Source organism: Myotis nattereri, assembly GCF_964212035.1.
Source record: "Myotis nattereri genome assembly, chromosome: 4".
NCBI lineage: Eukaryota > Metazoa > Chordata > Mammalia > Chiroptera > Vespertilionidae > Myotis > Myotis nattereri.
Genome location: NC_138079.1, coordinates 88,366,358 through 88,386,142, shown reverse-complemented (window position 1 = coordinate 88,386,142; position 19,785 = coordinate 88,366,358). Strand labels below are relative to the sequence as shown.

Below are 19,785 nucleotides of genomic sequence, written 5' to 3'. Positions count from 1 at the left end.
TTGGGTAATTAACCTGAAGAAAAAAATAAAAATAAAAACCTACAAGAACAGTATGTTACCAGATTTAAACTTCAAAACACTACAAAGATAAAAAAGGAACCTATCAACTTAGCTAGAAATATTTGGAAAATTCAGCTTTTAAAGCTTTATAATCCCTCCAGAGCCTCAATGTCCCCCACTCCAGTAGACTTAAATGACGACAGGGGAAACTGAACTCTGTACAGTTTATGTCTTTGCAGAAAGCTGGTAGACTGATCCCTTTGCTAAATGCAGTACCTTATAACCTAATACTGACCTCAAAAGCTAGGAATGATCTTTGTGGTTTCAAGGGGAACTCTCCCCAAAACAACCTCAAGGAGAAAGCAGAACATCTGCAACTGTTTCTCTTACAGTCCAAGGCTGCAAAGGATGTAAGAAGTCTCTGCAGTTCTGATGAGGATTTCCTATAAATCATTTATTCACAATGATTTCCTGCAGTGGCCAACTAGGTCCCTTAAAGAAAGTTTAGAGTTCCCTCAAAGTAACTCAGGAATTAAACAATGGCCCTATTCAGGTGGCTATTTCTGTCTCCCAAGCTTTACCCTTTAAGAGCCTAAGAGAGTACGTGTCTTTGTTTAAAAAAAAAAAAATCCCAAAGTAACACTGGGACTGGCTGCAGTTTCTAGTAGGAGAGCATAGGATGGACCATTCTAAACTTGGAATTGTGGGCTGTTAGAAATTTGGGAGGACAAAGAGGGATTTCAGAAGGGGCTCCTCCTGGTTGCAAGACACACCCAACCTGGTGATATTTCTGTCCAAAGGACAAAAAAAACCCCAAAAAACAAACAAACAAAAAACTGACAAGGGCTATCTCCCTTCATCTCCACCCATCTCCTCATGCTCTCTTCTGTATTTCTCCTCTGCTGATTGACCAGGGAGTCGTGGATCTTCAAATACTGAGCCCAGATACCGAACTATACATAATGAAATGCTTTGCAAGACCTGCGCTGACAACCGCTCTTCAAAGTCACCTTAGGACCACTTAAAGGCAGCTTGGGCAACAGGAGAATAACTTTCAACCACTAACCATTACTGAGCATTGAGAGCACTAACTACAAGTTAGGCACTACAGTAGGCATTTCCTCTTCATTACCTCATTAGACTCTGAAAGAAATCTCATGCAAAGGAGTTTGCTTAAAAGCCTTAAAAAGAGGTTTTTCTCTGCAGCCAGCAGCAAGTTCCAGTGAGACTCCTTGATAGGCAAAGACTAAAATACATCTTTCTCGAGACCCAACACGTTTTCCGCCCTCCCTGGTGTCTTAAACGTGCACTTTGATGCTACTTTGCACTGTGCCTGGATCACAGCATGGGCTCCATGAATGGCTGTTGACTGGTACACATTCTGGCATGTGCCCGGAGGGATGTAAATAAAGTAAGCCAGCTTTTCAAGACTGCACCTTTCTTAATAGCAAATATAGCTAGTCTCCCTTTTAGATGTAACACTTGGCACTAGCGATTATCACAAAACAATTGATCAAAATAAAGTGCTATTTGCTCTGGAATTTTCTCTAACCAATTCTTGGCTGCCTCTCAACCTGTGTGACTTACTTCTTCACAATCCCATCAAACACTAACGATTACACCATTTAAAAAATACATTAATATTCATTTGAAGAGTGGAAACTATGTTCCTCAGAACAGCAGCCCCTAGACTAGAACTTCAATTCCAATTGTAGATATTTATGTTTTTTACAAAATCAATCAGGAACCCAGGACCTAGCAAGTCGTTAAGCCAAAAAAAATTTAACTTCTTTAAATTTGAGGGCAGAGAGATCTGTGACACAAAAACCAACAGAGGGAACTATTCCTGCTGCCAGCTCTCTCTTCCTTCATGGGACCTTCCTAAAATCTGCAGATCCTTCCACAGAATCATTCCACACAAACCAACATTTGGACTAACTCTTAGCTGCTGCTGTTGGATGTTTTTCTGGAGCCTGCCTAGGACACTCTGGTGGGTGTGAAGAAGTTGCCATAACTATACTGGATTGTGGACCCAAGGGTGTCATTTAAGCCACTAAATATCATCCTCTGAAGTTTCCAACACCTTCTGCAGCTCATCTTTCTGGAGCTGAACTGGCTTCATGGCCATCCCCACCCCCACCTGGTGGGAGAGGCTTTAGGAGCATTAGGCCAGGGTTTATGGTTCATCTTTGGGGAAGCCCTGGGTGTGCTGGGGGCGCTGACTCCGTGGTGGAGAGCACCTGGCAAGGTAGCGGGGACCCCCATAGGCCCGCAGAAGCTGGGGCAGCCTTCGCCATGTGGACAGCAACCGTGCAGCCACGAGTTCCCGGGCGTGACGATCAAAAGCAGCCAGGAGGTCAACTGGGGCGGCTTCACGAAGTACCTTGGGCAGTGGGCCCACTTCAGCGGCTGCCCCGCCAAGGCCGAGAACACAGTGGAAGAGTGTCTGGCGTCCCAGCAGGCAGTCCCTAAGAAACCGAACTAACTGTTCCATGCGCTTGCCCAGGTGAGCCTCATCCCAGCCTTGCTCGGGCGCCCTCTCGCACAGCAGCACCGCCAGCAGCACTGTCTTGAGCACGTATGAGGACAGGATGCGTCCCCACTGGGTGGCAGCCCTTGGGTCCAGCCCGCGGGCACCCAGATCTCGGAGGGCTTTAAGCAACTGCAGGCACTTGAGGTAGCAGGCACCTGGAGGGGCCCGTTCCTGCAGCCAGCCCAGCAGCTTCTGCTCCTGGCGGGCTGTGTTCACGCCCCAAAGTGCATCTGCACGCAGGCCTTCCGGGAGCTCCGGCAGGGGCCCAACGGGTGAGGATGGCGGTGGTGGAGCCACGAGGAAGACACCGTCACCCAAATGGACGGCGGGAATGAGTCGCACGGCCATGGAAAGTCTGCAGCAGCCATAATCGGTGCGGCAGGGCAAGATGTGCAGGGTGGGAGGTTGCTCCAGGCCCCCCGGAGTCAGGGTGACCCGACAGCGCTCCTCCAGGCTGTAGCGCACGGTGGCCAGGGAACGCTGCAGATGTGACTGGAACCAGCGCAGCACCAGGGTGGCCGAGAGGTGGCGCCGCCCGCGCACGTCCACACAGAAGCCCTCGGCGAAGGGTTTGCAGTCCCGGAGCCAGTGACCCCCCGAGGCCCCCGGCGGCGCCTTGAGTGCGCACACGAAGCAGCCGTGAAAGGCTGGGGCCAAAGCGGGCTGCGCGCCCAGGCTCCGCGGCTCCAGCGCCACCAGCGGCGGCAGGCGCAATGGCACCAGAACGTCGAAGGCGTCCGGCCGGCGGATTTTATGCTGCTCATACGCGCTGCCCACCTGGATGAAGTCTCCGCGGAAGGCCAAGGCCAATGTGCCCCCAGGAATAGGGCCTGGGGACCCCCGGGCGCGGCCAGCCCGCACCAGCTCGCCCACGATCCGGCTCACGTGTGCCTTGCTGTGGCCCAGCACGTGCGGTGACAGGCGAACCTCATGCTCGTAGTAACTCTCCAGCAAGATGTCGAGGCTGGGCTCTTGGAAGTGTCTTGGAGAGAAGGTGGAGTGGCCCCCCAGGCGGGGAGACCCGGGCAGGAAACGCTGCCGGACAGCGTGGCGACATCGGAGGAGGATGTAGCCGAGGAGGAGCAGGGCAGATATCTTGAGCAGCGGGAAGCCGCCGTCCGCGCCGTCGGGGGGCTCAGCCCGGGCGCCCCCACTCCCTCGCAGGACATGGTATAGGCACACGAAGGCAGTGCACAGGCCGGTCACCAGGGGCCAGAAGACGCGCAGGTTGAGGGTGTAATGCACCGACATGCCGGGCGCCAGCCCCGGCGGTGCCCCCGGCCCAGCATGCGCGCAGCACCCCAGCAGCCCCGCTGTCCCGGTCTCCTTCGCCTTCGCGGCGGCTCCCCCCTCGCAGGGCTGGGGGAAGCCGCCTTCCAGCTCGGCCTCCTCTCCCAGCTCAAGTTCTCTTTCCAGCTGCGGCCCGCCCTGGGCTCCCAAGCTCCGGGCCGCGCCCTGCGCCGGCAGCGCGCTGCGTCTGGCCGGGCGGCCCTCCCCACCCAGCGCCCCGGCGCGCTGCCCACGGCCAGCTTCTGGCCCGGCCCGGCCCGGCCCGCCTCCTACCCTGGGCGGCCCTCCTGACACCGGGCTCCCCCGCTGCTCTCCTCCGCGCTCGTTCCCGTTACTCGGGCCCCGGGAGTTTCCTCTTCCGAGGGGAGGCGAGGCCGCGCCAGCTAGCGGGGAGGAAATGCCGAAGTCAGGAGCCGCGCGCCCAGCCGGCGGGCGGGGTCGGCCCCCTCCCCAGCCTCCGCCTTAAAGCGACGCGGGACGGCGGGAGGGGCTTCAGGACGCGCTTGGAACTGGTCTTCTGTGGGCCACCCCCATTCTCCCTCCCCTAAGGCAGAACTGGGAAGGCCCTGATTCCGGGGCGGTGGCCTTGTCCAGGGAACTTCTAGGATGCACTCACATGAAGTTACACTGGAAAGTTAAAAGGAGCAAAGAGCTGAAGCCGAGACTGTCTCTCCTCCACCCGCAGCAAGTCGTGGCGGCGTGGTATTGGGGAGGTGGCAGGCCCCCAAAGAAAGCAGTCCCTACCAGAGTGGCGCTGTCTTTATTCAAACCAATATTTACTGAACACCTACTATGTGCCAAGTAGGAGTCTAGGTGCTGGGAAAATAGCAGTTGACAAAATATACAGTTTCTGTTCTTCATACAGCTTGCAGCCTGAAAGAGAGGGGAGAGGGGAGGGGGGAGTGGGGAGTGGGGAGGGGAGAGAGGAAGAAGAAGAGAGGAAGAAGAGAAAGAGGAAGGAGAGAGAGAGGAAGAAAGATTGAAAAAAGGAAGGAAGGAAGGGAGGGAGGGAGGGAGGGAGGGAGGGAGGGAAAGAATCAAAAGAGAAGGTCATAGAAGAAAATGCTCTGGATGAAACAAAACTGTATGAGGGAGTGAGAAGATGGGTTTTGCTGCATGGCAGCTGGAGGTGCCATTTGGTCTGAGAACTGCATGAGGAGGAGCCAGCCTCTGGAATAACAGCCATTACAAGGGACTTACTGTGTGATAGTACTGTCACCTTACACATGTTCACTCACTCCTCCTGTTAATCCTATGAAGTGGGCACTATTTCCATTTTTCAGATGAGGAACCAGGGGCACAGGCAGGATCAGCTGCTTGCCCAAGGTCACACAGCTTTAGCAGAGCTGTGCCTTGAACACAGGCACCAGGGTCCCTACCAGAGTGCTGCTCAGAGAAACCAGGGTCAGGACTCAGGGAGGGGACCAGAATTCCCCTTCCTCAACTGCTGGGAATTTGTCTGTATCTTTTATCAGACCTACATTGGGACCTCAGTCAGGGGGAGCTCTGTTTTACTGCATAATCAGGGAGCACCCCCTGAATTTATCTACATAATCATCTTTACTTAGTTAACACTCATTCCACTTTCCCTGCTCTCACCATCAATGAAGGAGAGCAGGATGAAGGCAATAAAAATGTTCAGAGTCCAGCTGCCACCTGGGAATCTGAACTGAGGATGGCTCCTGAGTTAAGCGCCAAGATTACTCCCAGGAAATCCTGAGCTGAGCCTGTTAGAGCTAAGCGAACTTGCTTTCAGATCCCATCGCCACTACTAGCTATCAGACGGCAGTCTGTCAGTCAGGATTCTTTGGGTTGTAAGTGACAGAAACGCAGCTCAAACAGAACTGATTGTGCCACGTTAACAGAGATCTAGGGGACCCTACTTCATTCAGTGAGGCTGGATTTAATTATTCTCCATAGGCCTCTCAGCTCGGTTTTCTTCTAAGTTGGCTCACCCTCTGCCAGGTCCTCTCCATATGCCCCTGGCTGCTCTGGCTTCACTTTAGCCTCACTTTAGCCTCGCTGCGAAGGAAAAGAAAGTTTTGCTTGCCTGAAAGTTGCAGTAAATGCTATGCCGACGGGTAGCCTTGGGTCATATGCTACAAGCATCCCAGTTAGAGAATGCACTGATTAGCCTGGCCTGTGGTGGAGCTATGGACTGAACTGTGTCCCTTCAAAATTCATAGGTTGAAGCCCTTATCCCCGACGTAACCATATGTGGAAACAGGGACTTTAGGAGGTAGTTAAGGTTACATGAGGTCAGAATCCAATGATGAGCCCGAATCCAATAGGACTGGTATCATTATAAGAGGAAGAGAGAGAAAGAGAAAGGTCTCTCGTTCCCACACACCAAGGAAAGGCCTTGTGAGGACACAGGGAGAAGGTGACTGTCTGCAGGCCAGGAGAGCCTTCACTAGAAGCCTGACCTTGCTGAATCTTGACCCTGGACTTCCAGCCTCCAGAACTGTTAGAAAATAAATTTGTTTTTTAAGCCACCCAGTCTGTGGTATTTGTTATATATACAGCCCCAGCTGACCAAGACTGTTGGCTCCCCAATTCTGGAACCAGGAGGTGAGGTGAGCCTTGACCAGACCGTGGGGGCTGTGGTCCCCAAAGAAGTCAGTATGCTATGCTGGAGAAGAGGGAGGGGATGTTTTGGCATGTGAAAGCAACAGGTGGCCACCATATTTTGATAAATCCCTTAATCACACTTTGCTTTAACTTCCCCATCTATAAAGTAGGGGTAATACTAACAGGGTGACTTATTTTTCCCCTAGTAGATATGATGGCATGCTATCATCAACAATACAAAAAGGGCGATGCTCTAGATCAGAGGTCAGCAAACATTCTGTGTAAATATCTTAGGCTTGTGGGCCGTACAATCTGCTACAACTACCAGGGTTGGCTGCTGTAGTTCCAAAGCAGCTACATTTATTTTCTGGGGCTGCTGTAACAAAGTACCACAACTGGGTGGCTTAGAACAACTGGAATTTATTCTCTCACAGTTTTTAAGGGCAACAGGCTGTACTCCCTCTGAAGCCTTTAGGGGAGGATCCTTCCTTGCCTTGTCCAGCTTCTTTTTTTCCCTTTTCTTTTTTAAAATATATTTTTTATTAATTTCAGAGGGAGAGGGAGAGAGATAAAAGCATCTATGATGAGAAAGAATCATTCATTGGCTGCCTCCTACACACTCCACACTGGGGACCGAGCCCACAACCCAGGCATGTGCCCTGACCCGGAATTGAACCATGACCTCCTGGTTCATAGGTCGACACTCAACCACTGAGTCAGGCCGGCTGGGCAGCCTTGTCCAGTTTCTGGTGACTCCAGGCATTCCGTGGCTTGTGGCTGCATCACATTAACTTCTGCCTCCATCTTCACGTAATAGCTTCTCTGTGTATCTTTTTTTTTTTAAATTGATTTGAGAGAGAGAGGGAGAAAGGGAGAGAAACATCGATTTGTGTTCCATTTATTTATACATTCATTAGTTGATTCTTGTATGTGGCCTGACCAGGGATTGAACCTGCAACCGTGGTGTATTGGGACCAACTGAGCTACCCAGACAGGGCCTGTGTCTGTATTTTTTCTTTTCTTTCTCTTATAAGGACACCTGTCATTGAATTTAGAGCCCACCTGGGTAATCCCAATGGTCTCATGCAGAGATCCTTACCTTAATTATTTCTGCAAAGACCCTTTTTCCAAGTAAGGTAACATTCACAGGTTCCAAGGGTTGGGATGTGGACATGGCTTTATGGAGGTATACTGGAAAAAGCTCACTTTTCCCTCCTGTATCCCCTTTATCATTCACACGAACACTTCACCCCACTGCACTGAGTCAATGATGTGTTCCTGTTACTGTTTTTCCAGTCCGTAATTGGTTCCCATAGCTCACTTCCTCCAAAGAGTTCAGGTACAGACCTCAGAACTTTGCCCTTGGAAAATCTACTGTATGTGTCAGAGCAAATACAAGCCCACTTATTTATTAGTTTATCACCCACTTTTGTGGGTTCTTACTGTATGCCAGGCAGAGGGGAACCTGAAGGAAAACAGGGCACTCCCAGCTGACGGATTAAAACACCACACAATATGGGTGGATTCAGAAAAAGGTTTTGTAGACTTTTGATAATTATTTCATTAAAAATGTCCTTTAATGTTTAATACTTGACAAAGTCCACTCCTGTTGTTGTTTTTTAACAGCTTAGCAAATATATACACACAGCCCTCCCAACATTTCTGATATCCCAGAGGTGTGTCTCCCAACACTGATGAGAGGAAAAGTGAAAGAGGAGGTGACTCATTTCCCATGGAGGCTGGGGAAGGCTCTCCGGAGGAGACATATGACTAGGCTGTGAAGGATGGCAAAAGACAACACTGTATCATATATACCATGTGCCTCCTGGACACAGCCCTTCCTATAGTTTCTCCTAAAATGCTCAGAACAAGCCCAGTGAGATAGGGGCTGTCATCAATGTCTTTTCAAATGGGGAGAAAGTGAGGCTGAGAGAGGATGAGTCACATGGCTGGCAAGGCTACTTCAGAGCTGGCTTCTTATTCCTGGTGCTTTTCTTTCTTGCACATTGTAAACGGTTTTATTGCACAGAAAGAGAGCACTCTGGGAAGGCAGGTTAATTTATGTTTGTATCTATCTTACTAACCAGCTGATGAGGTTCTTGGGAGGGACTTTGCCATAGTCATCTTAGTATCAGAAGCACCCAACACTGTGCCTGGAACATTATAGGGGTTTTCTGAATAAATGAATGAATGATGTTTCTATCAGCAGAAATTCAGGGAGGCCATTACAGGTAATGGGAACAAAATGTGTAAATGCTCAGGTCCAGGAGCATGTGATAGTTGGGGGCAGGGGGAGACAGGTCATCGGTCCTATTGTTGTATAAGTCTAGAGTTGCTGAGTGGATACTGTGGCATTCACTGACCATCCATTCCAGCCTTCTTCTGCAAGCTGTGGCTGGAAAGCGAAACACATTCCCACATTCCCTGGCATGGGGACAGGAGCTGCCCCGGACACCTGCTTTGCTAGTGCAGCTGGCAGCAGAGGTGGGTGGTTTTGAAGCCCACAGCTGGGCCCTGATTCCACAGGCAGCTCCCTCAATGGCCCAACTTGCTGTGTAACTTAGGAATCCTTTCTGGAAGTCCCAGAGTCCTTTCCTGCAGCTTTCCCAGAGCTTCTCAAACTAAACTGCAATAACTGATCTGTTGCTGTTTCTTAAACATGTCCTGCTGGTTCTACTATGCATGACTATTACACAGCACATGGCACATGCTACTCAGAACACCCACATGGCCTAGCCTCTGTTCAGAGAGACAAGCCCATCAATCACACTTTTGTGGCTGTCACAGCAATATTAAGTTGATGCAGATGTCTCTAAACACTTACTCTAAAGTGACTGGAGCAGAGCAGCCAGTAACAAGGGCTGACACACAGCTTTGCCAACAATGCCACCCAATATTGGATGGTGGCCAAGTGACCTAAACCTATCTAAGCAAGACTGTGGGCAGAGACAGGGGAGGGAGAAGGATGCATACATTCCGGTGCCTTACGAAGCTGGCCACAGCTTTGCAGCAGACACAGCTGGCTCCCTGGTTTGAATGGGACACAGAAACCATGAGGAAGTAGAACTCAGAATTAAGCAGCAGGCATGGAACAGACAAAGGCTTTGAGAAAATAAAAACCATAGCAGGTCAGGGGAGGGTAGGAAGGAGCAAGGACAGCAAGCAGCTGATCTGAGAATGGTGGGTATCAGAGCTGATGTTGGGGCACAAGGGCTGCTGTGTGCCTGTGACAAGCTAGATCGTCCCTTCTGAGCGAGCAGCTGCTGCCTCGGTTCCCTGTGGATCCTCATAACAATCACTGCTAGACTCAGGGGTGGTTGTGGCATGAGTTGGGAGGCATTTTAGCTCAGTCCCCTAGAAAACAGGACCTAAGTGGACGGCTTGCATGTGAATGTGTTCTGGGGAGTACAAAGCCAAAACCAGAGGGGAAGTGAAGCAGGGAAGGGAGGAGGGTGCATACATGTGGTGCATTACCGAGCTGGCCACATCTCTGCGGCAAACATAGCTGGCTCCCCAGTCACCAAAGATGCTGCACAGAGTCCCTTTATCTCTAATCAGCCGTTGAGAAAAAGGGCAGCCAATTCAACAGATGGTTCCTTCCCACTTCCTGTCCCTCATCTGTCAAAGTATGCCCACTGGGCATTAAATGCCGGCACTTCCTGGCTGTGTCTCCAGGTCGATGGAGAAGCCAGTCCCTGCAGGTCTAGCCTAGTCTGTACACATGCGGTCAGTCTCTACTTCTTGGTTGGCTCCATGCAAAGGCAGGCCTTGGTTGGTAGCAGTGATGACAGTGCTCTTTCCAATTGTGATGGATAATGGAGCAAGCTGTCACTAGAGCTACTCTGGGCAAGAAGCAAGGCCAGGAGAAAGGCCGAATTGGTCTGGGGTGGCCCATCAACTGGGTCTGGTACAGAATGCTCCCTGAGGAGGTGTCTGCTCAATTGATTCTGGAAGATGCACTGATCATTGCCAGACAAAGGAGGTAGAGAAGGACAAATGTGCAGAAGTCCGTTTGTGTATGGAACCCTGGACAGATGAGAGAGCATGGTCTGGATTTCAGTAGGTCTGAAGTTGGAGGCTGGAGGGAGAAATGTTGCGAGATGAGACTGGAGATCTGGTCACAACCTGTGTACCATACTGTTTGGTTAGGAAACTCTTGGTGACTAGTAAGAAAAGACCCCAACTCAGTTGATTTAAATAGCAATAACATGTTACAACCTCACCAAATGGAAGTCTGGAGGTGAAGTGGCTCCAGGCTTGCTTAATTCAATGGCTCACCCACATCACCAGGATCCTTCCATCTTTCTGCTCTACCTTCTAGACTTGCTCTCCTCCTGGTTACACAATGGCTGCCATGGGTCCAACATCACATCCCGACACACAAACATCCATCAGAAGATGGACCTAGCACCATGTCTTATACATTATAGAGGTGGCTGTCTCCTATGGATCTCTATTTTAGAGCAAGGAAATATTTCACGGGAATTCCCCAGCAGAACTTACTGCAAGTTTCATGGTCTACAATTGCATCATGTCCAGGCCCAAGCTGATCACTGGCCAGGAGAGGGAATTGCCCTGATTGGCTTATATTAATGAGGACTTACCTCTGAGCTAGGGCTACAGTCAACTTTGTTAAGAGTTGATACCTGAATAAATTAGGGGTTCTCTTAGTAAGGAAGGAGGAGGACTACAATATCAATGGAAATATTAATTAAAATATAAGTTCTGCTATTGTTACAGAAACACTTCACTTGTCTCTCGTGACACAGTCATGGTGTCAGGAACATGGGCTCCTTCAATCTCCTTGTTCCACCCTGCCTAGGTGCTGCCCTGACATCTACAGTGCAAGATGGCATTCCAGCCCATGGGAAAGAGTAAACGGACAAAGGAAGGGCATGACATGAAATTAATTGCACACCCCATGTCTGCACATTACGAGGTATTGTGATCTTTAGTAAGAAACATAAACTTGGTCTTTGTCCCTATTTCTGGCACAGATCTCCTAAAACCCTTGGGATTTCCTAAGTGACCAGAGTGTCAAGGTATTTTTTGTTATGTTACTGAGGTGACATTTTTCACCAGCATCTGAGGATGGGGGCTGTTTGCCAGGAGAACCAACCATGTGATTAGAAGGATGGAACTTTCAGACCCCTCCAGTTCCTCCTTCCCACTCCCCTTTCCACCCTCCATCTCCAGGGAGGAGAAAAGGGCTGGAGATGGAGCTCAAACACCAATGGCCAGTGGTTTAATCAATTAATAATGAAGCCTCCATAAAAATCCAAAAGGATGAGTTTGGAGAGCTTCTGGGTTGTTGATTCCATGGAGATGTGGGGAGAGTGGTGGGCCTGGAGCAGGCATGGAAGCTGGGTGCCCTTCCCCTATGCGTCCTCCCATCCGGCTGTTCCTGAGTTTTATCCTTTCATAATAAACCAGGGATCTAGTAAGTAAAACGTTTCTCTGAGTTCTGTGAGCCACTATAGCAAATTAATCAAATCCAAGGAGAAGAGGGTTCATTGTCAGAAGCAGAGGGGACAACCTGGACTTGCAATTAGCATTTGAAATGGGGGGTAGGAGCAGTCTTGTGGGCCTGAGCCCTTAATCTGTGGGATCTGATGCTACCTCTAGGCAGACAGTGTAAACACTGAGTTGAATTGTAGGGCACCCAGCTGGTGTCCAAGAATTGCTTGGTGATGTGGGAAAATGTCCTTCCACACATTGGAATTGGTTCCAGAAACATACATGGCCACATGTAACAGCAAAGGAGGCTGAGAAATGTAGTCATTATCCTAGAGCAGCGGTTCTCAACCTGTGGGTCTCGACCTCTTTGGCGGTCGAACGACCCTTTCATAGGGGTCACCTAAGACCATCCTGCATATCAGATATTTACATTAAGATTCATAACAGTGGCAACATTACAGTTATGAAGTAGCAACGAAAATAATTTTATGGTTGGGTCACAACACGAGGAACTGTATTTAAAGGGCCAGAAGGTTGAGAACCACTGTTCTAGAGCATGAATCCTGCTAAAAAATATGTTATTATGGAAAAGAAAGAGAATGAATATTAGGGGACAATCATCAGCCTTTGCCACAGTAGTCAACCAACAGTATCTATTCCAGGGGCTGCTATCGGATCAGTTCTATCCTAATTTCGATTCATTATTTGTGTGATTACTAATTAAATGTTTGTATTTCTAAATATACTGTAATCTCTTCTTATGAACAGTGACCTTATCTGTCCTGTATACATTCAATTACTAATTGTTAAAGGACCAACTAAATGAAAGAATGAATGAATAATCCTTATTTCAGAAGTCCGGCAAAGTAGTCCCATAAAGAGCTTTTCACTAGAGAATGTTCTTCCCTGGTCTGTATTTCCAAAGCCACGGTTTATGAGTCATGAATAATGAAACCAGCATCAGTCAAAGGGAAGCTTTGGTCCAGCAGAGATGAAGGGCCAAGAGAGAGCTAATGAGTCTGTAATGCAATTTTTTGCCAATAAAATGGTGCGATATTAAATTCAAGGCCATGAGATTTACACTATAAACCCAACACAATTAGAGAGTAAGAACCCACTTCCCCACCTGCTCCAGTTCTTCTAGTTTGAATCATTTAATGGACACAGATTTCCCACTGGCATTGTCTGGTGATGCCACGGTGAGGATTTTGACAGGCATTTAATTTCTGGTTGTAGGGCCAATGGGGCCAAAAGAGACTCAGAACTGAGTGGAACACAGAATTGCTGAGTTCAGAAAACCACTGTCTGCAAAGTTAAGAGTCACATACGAGGCCCCTTCTTCCCTGCCTCCTGCTATCAGCGTGGAGATAAGAGTCAGCATGTCCTGAGTGTTTCCTGTTCCACAGGCAACGTCCTAATTAAGCACTTTAGTGGTTCTCAACCTTCTGGCCCTTTAAATACAATTCCTCATGTTGTGACCCAACCATAAAATTATTTTCGTTGCTACTTCATAGCTGTCATGTTGCTACTGTTATGAATCGTAATGTAAATATCTGATATGCAGGATGGTCTTAGGCGACCCCTGTGATAGGGTCGTTCGACCGCCAAAGGGGTCGCGACCCACAGGTTGAGAACCGCTGCTTTACATTGTTTTCACTCATTCAGCCCTCACCACACAGAACAACCTTATGAGGTGGGTTCTATTTTTATCTCCATTCTGTAGATGCAGAAACTGAGGCATAAGCAGAATACACACGTTGTCCCAGGTCATACAGCCAGAAAGTGGCAAAGTTGGATTCGGACCCATACCTCTCATGCCGATACCTTTAACAACCCTACACACTACCTTGAGTCAGTCATTTCCCAAGTGGACATTAGATAATGTTTTCCAGGGCATGGGGGAAAAGATCAAAGTAAGACATAAGAAGGAAATTTTTCATAATACCCAATTTACAGTGGAGTGTCTCTTACAGGGTAAGGACACTTCAAAGTCAGCGTGTAGCAAAATAAAACTGCATTTAGTTCAAATTGCCCTTGACAGATTGGCAACAGAAGTTAGGATTACACATTTGTCAAAACATTTAATGGTCCACTTCCAACTTACACATTTCACTGTATCTAAATTTTATCTTAAAAAACACCACAGACATTCTAGTGAGTAAAATGCATGCTGAAGTGTTTAGGGGTGATGTGAACTGGTCTCAGCAATTGCCTTCAAAATTTATAAGAAAATTTGCCGAAACCGGTTTGGCTCAGTGGATAGAGCGTCGGCTTGCGGACTGAAAGGTCCCAGGTTCGATTCCGGTCAAGGGCATGTACCTGGGTTGCGGGCACATCCCCAGTAGGAGATGTGCAGGAGGCAGCTGATCGATGTTTCTCTCTCATTGATGTTTCTAACTCTCTATCTCTCTCCCTTCCTATCTGTAAAAAATCAATAAAATATGTTTAAAAATATATATATATAAAAGAAAATCAGAGGAACTGATGGGTGGAGAGAGGGATGGGTAAGTGGACAGACATATGATACAGCCAGTGAAGTTAAATGTTAATGGTAGAATCTCAGTGATTGATGTATGGATGGTCTCTGTACAGTTCTTTTGATTTCCCTGTTTGCTTGAAAAAAATATTTTAATATAATGTTGAGACGAAAAAAAATCAAACATTTAAATATCTGTTAGGATGTTGCTAGTTTGGAAACTGATATCCTGTTTCTCATTGACCATCATAGCCAGATTTTTTCCAGCACCAAAACCAAAGTTTCATCAGCTGAGCACCCAATGAAGGAACTGGTTTGAGTTCATGGGCCAAGTTATGTGAATTCATACGTATCTTTAAGCACTCAGCATGGTGAACGAGCCATTGTAAGACACGGACACTGGGAGACGAGATCAGCTCTTTAAGTACAGTCATTTAAGTAAAACAGTATTGTCCAGACTATTTAAAGTGCTCTCTCCCACACACAAAGCATTTTTGTTTATTTAACTAAGCCACAGCAATTTAAATTTGCATTCTAATACAGTCATTTAAAAAATCAATCCACTCTGTTGAATGTTAAAATAACCATTTTCTGCCCTGGCCAGTTTGGCTCAATGGATAGAGCGTCAGCCTGAGGGTCCTGTGTTCCATTCCAGACAAGGACACATATCTAGGTGGAAGGCTCCATCCCCGGCCCAGTCAGGGAGTGTGTGGGAGGCAACCAATTGATGTGTCTCTCTTACTAGTACATTGATGTTTCTCTCAGCCTTCCTCCCTCTCTTCCACTTTCGCTAAAAATCAATGGAAAAATATCCTTGGGTGAGGATTAAAAAAACAAACAAACAAGCCATTTTCTTCTAAGGAAAAATTGATAACAATTGTGGGAAGTTGGTTTCTCTCCTTCAGTCCTAACAGCAAAATGAAAAGTTGGCAATCCTAGATCAATAAATCACTTCATCTGCCACTTGCATGTGGGCAGGGCTCTGTTTGTTTGCTTTGTGGCCCCTTATCTCACCAGTGCTTGGCACAAGTGTCACCCCATAAATAAATATTTGTTGAATTCATTTTACCAGCCTGTGAAATCTAAAGGGTTGGGGAGAAAAAAGCCTGCAGCTGGATGTAAGAAATCATTACTAAACCTATGGACCGATTGACAGATGGGCCTGCACTAGGGCCCGGCCCCACACAGACATCCTGTGATCATCTATCTAAGGACACAGTTGTCAAGGCATTCCAACCACAGCCTGGCCAGGATCCTCCCAATGTAACTCATATGCCACACATTTCACTTGGGACAACTTTCTCTCAAGGAGGGAAAGTATTACCCTTTTATGTGCCTCAAAAGCCAAGAGGACCTTTGTGTTTTGACACCAAAAAAAGGATCACTTGGGATTTGCATCTCTTGGAGGAGGAGGCACAGCAGAGATGAAACCCAGGACCACCACTGGGGACCATATTTCCCTGCACTCTGGGTGGCACAGTGGGAAATTCTGCCACTTACTCATGACAACTGGCTTCTCGGCACCTGGGTGCATCTACAAACCCACACCTGTTCCTGCGCCCCTGCTATGTGTCAAGCACTGTACTTTCCATATGTGTCATCACTAATGCTCATAGCCAACTGGTATATAACAGGTGGGTATTAATGTCATCTCCTACTTTACAGATGAGGAAACTAAAATTCAAAGGGATTACAAGACATGTATAAGACCATCCAGCCAAAAGCAGATAAAACCAACAATTAAACTCAATTCCATTAGACTTCCACTCCAATGTCCTTACCATGATAGCTCCTTGAACTGAATGTCAAAGAGGCAGTGTTGTCCTTAGGGATATGCTGCAAATGAGAACTAGAATTGAGGCCATTAATGCAAGCTCCCTAGATTACCAGTATGGGTTAGATCGTTCTAGTAGGTATCTCTTGTTTCTGCTTCCTTGGTACCCACCTGGTGGTAACAGCTTAATTTTTCTTGGGAACTCCCCCTCCCTCAGCTGTTTGTTTGATTTGGATGTCACTGCTCACAATCCCCAGCTTGAGGAACAGGCACATGACCTAGGCCAGTCTGTTGAGAGTACAGTATTCCCTTGCTCACTATGTGATTCACAGTAAAAGGTGACCCAAGTTGATCCATAAGTATTAGTTAGCTTTTGCTACATAACAAACATCCCAAACCTTGAAGGCTTAAATAATAAACATTTATTATTTTTCACAATTCTGTGGGTAGGCAGGGTGGTTCTTGTGCTCTAGGCCAGCTCAGTTGATCGCAGTGGTCTCTTGGTGGCTTGCCTGGAGCTGAATGGTCTAGGATGGCCTTCTCAGTGTCCAGTGGTTGGTAGACTGGTTTGTCTAAGTGCATGTGGAACAGCATGTTTCTGATCCGTGTAATTTTTCATCCTCTGGTAGGCTATTCCAAGCTTGTTGCTGTGGGAGCAGCATTCAAAGAAATCCAGAGCAAAGACTGAAAAGCAGATTGAGACTTAGGCTTGGAACTCATATACTGTCACTTTTACTACATTCCATTGGTCAACACAAGTACAAGATCATCCAGAAATAAATGGTGCAATAAATTCCACCTCTTGGTGAAAGGAGCTGCAAAGAATTTGAGGTCATTTGCAATTTACTCTAGAGTCAATTTCACTGGGAAATTGAGAAAAAGAAGTCCTTTTTTTTTTTTTTTTTGAGAAGTCCTTTTTCTATCAGAGTTGCTGATCCATTAGGCTGTAAGCCCTGAGATGCTGGCAGGCAGCTTTGCCAATACAGGGCAAAGGCCTGATGGAGAGGAAAGGACTACCAAGACTAGAGATAGAAACTGCTGATGGTTTCATTTGAGCTCCACTCATGCCTATATTTAGGTTGGTTTGAGTCTCTCCTCTGAGATTGGAAGTGAGAGAAAGGAGGGTTTCTTTCCTTCTGAATACCTTCCTCAGACTCCCAAAGCATAGCCCACTTCTTAAATGGTGGCAATAGCTGTCCTCCATAATTGAATACTGTCATTCTCAGTCAGTGTGAGATGCTATAACAGAGTATCATAGATTGGGTGACTTATAAACAACAAAAATTTCCCTCTCACAGTTCTGGGGACTGGAAAATGCAAGGTCAAGACACCGGCAGATTCAGTGTCTGGTGAGAGCCCACTTCCTGGCTCAGAGAGAGCTGTCTTCACTGTGTCCTCACATGGCAGAGGGGCAAGGGAGCTCTCTGGGGTCCCTTTTATAAGGACACATTCCACATGTGAGGGCCCCACCCTCATACCTTAATCATTTCTCAAAGACCCCTATCACCTAATACTATCACCTGGAGTTCAGATTTCAACATATAAATTTGGGGGTACACAGACATGCAGCTTTGAATTCCACTTGAGCTCATGGCCTTTTGGTATCCTTCTACTGAAATAAATGATTTCCACGGAGGTGGGAGGGACAGGCTGGTAAAGAAGACAGGTGTGGTGAGTTTCACACAAGTGTTTGCTTTGATTTCAACAGAGACAGGGTAAGTCCACAGGGATTTTTCAGAAAAGATGTCAGGAATATGGTAACATACTAATTTAATGATGAGCAGGCACCAAGAAAAGGTGCCTAGTTTTGAAGACTGGTCACTTTTTGGTGGTATCTGAATCTCTCCATAGCATCCAAATCTCTACCATTTATGGTTTTCCTGTTAGGGTCAAATAGAGAAGCCATCCTCTGTAGTTTATGTGAATTCAATCATAGTATGTGCAGGAAGAGGTAGGAACAAAAATGGAGGGAGGGAGGGGGGGGGAGGAGGAGGAGGAGGAGGAGGAGGAGGAAGAGGAAGAAGAGGAGGAAGAGGGGGAAGAGGAGGAAGAGGAGGAAGAGGGGGAAGAGGAGGAAGAGGAGGAAGAGGAAGAAGACGACGACGAGGAGAGAGAGAAAGAAATGTGTCACCATGTAAAACATTGTGGGGGGACCTACCCATCTACCTACTGTTTTTGTGTACAAGCACAACCTTTTGGTGGGCCTAAGATGGAAACTGTGTATCTGCTCTTATTCCCTCACGCCATCCCAGTCCCCACCTGCTGGGTGCAATCAGTATTAAAGGTGGCTATTTCCCTTCAACATGGTCCTAAGAAACACCTTCCTATAGAGCTCAACCAGAGAAACACAGTGATGGGTTCCAGCCCTGGAAAAAAATCTACTAGGTATAGGGAGCTTCTGGGAGACAGCACAATGCTGTGCTGTCTAGGCCCCCTAGACTCCAGGGAGTTTAAGAAATGGTTTCACCTGGAGAGTAGCATACGCAGTGAAATAGGTCAGTCAGAAAAAGACAAGTATCACATGATCTCACTCATATGTGGAATCTAATGAACAACATAAACTGATGAACAGAATGGCTCCAGAGACATGGAAGCATGAAACAGAGTGCAGAATCTCGGAGTGAATGGGGGGCGGGGGGAGGGGGGCAGTTTGTGGCAGAGAGGGGTCAACCAAAGACTCTGAATGCATGAATGCATATATGCGTAACCCGTGGAGGCAGACAACGGGCTGGCAAGGGCCTGGAGTGGGGGTGGGCTAGAGGGGATCGATTGGGGGGGGGGGGACATATGTAATACATTCAACAATGAAGATTTTAAAAATAAATAAAAAGAAAAAAAATTATTTCATAGGAGGAAGTCTTTGTCAATGCATGCTTTTCACCATCCTTACTGACTTCGGAACCTCCCCTATCTCATTTCCTCACTGGAAACGATGGGGAACAGGAACAAGTCACCCACATTCTCTGAAGCCTGCCACTCTCATCCTTTGTAATGTCTTTGTCAATTGTAGCTTTGAAGACCCTCACTGGAGGGTGTGACACCCTTCATTGGACCACTTGAGCCCATCACTAACGCAGATGTGATTTCGAAGACTCCAAAAGCCAGCACTGGCAGTAAACTCAGACTCCTCGCCCTGAAGCTCCTAAGCAGTCTTCCCAAACTGCCTCCCTGGTCCTATCCTGATGGCACCAGCGGGCAGCGTGAAAGGGTGCCCCTCTGCTGACTGCTGGGCTCTCCAGCCACATTTCTTTTATACACACAGTGTGTCGAGGGCCACTTCCAGCCGCTGCCCGGAACCTAAGCAGCATCTGGCCATCAGCTTGACAGGATGCTGAGTGGCCTGTGTGTACCTTTCACTGGGACACAGAAGCCCTTCACTTTTCCCCCTTTGTTAAAGGCACACTGGGAAGACAGACGTGACTTTTTATAGCCTCTCCAAAGGTCAGGCTTTCTCCTGTGGCTGGAAGTGGCCCTCGACACACTGTGTGTATAAAAGAAATGGATTATCAGCCTCACCTTTACGTCAGGGCTGTGCTGAGCACATAATCTACCTCCCTTTTCTTCCACAAAGCCACCCGGGGCTCGATTTGATGTTTTATTTCTGACCCTGCATGAGGGATCCACCAAAACACCCCATCCTGCAGGAGGCCTTGAACAATGCTCACTTCCTTCTTCACCTGGGAT

The 19,785-nt window shown here is 47.8% G+C and overlaps 2 protein-coding genes across 4 annotated transcripts in view; both read right to left on the bottom strand.

Annotated features, from left to right (window-relative positions):
• COQ7 (coenzyme Q7, hydroxylase) overlaps positions 1 to 19,785 on the bottom strand; it is an 80,069-nt gene that overhangs the window by 35,859 nt on the left and 24,425 nt on the right. For 2 of the 3 annotated variants that reach the window (XM_081089841.1, XM_081089843.1), the window contains exon 7: positions 16,503 to 16,785. The exons of the other annotated variant lie outside the window; for it this stretch is intronic. The gene's annotated coding sequence lies outside the window, so the exon portion shown is untranslated. Of the gene's footprint in view, positions 1 to 16,502; positions 16,786 to 19,785 lie in introns of those variants that run through there. 3 annotated transcript variants of the gene reach the window in all.
• ITPRIPL2 (ITPRIP like 2) lies at positions 2,177 to 3,784 on the bottom strand (the record flags this gene model as incomplete). The annotated part of the gene is made up of 1 exon (XM_081088584.1): positions 2,177 to 3,784. One exon carries the CDS (start codon positions 3,782 to 3,784, stop codon positions 2,177 to 2,179), a length of 1,608 nt encoding a protein of 535 aa, XP_080944710.1.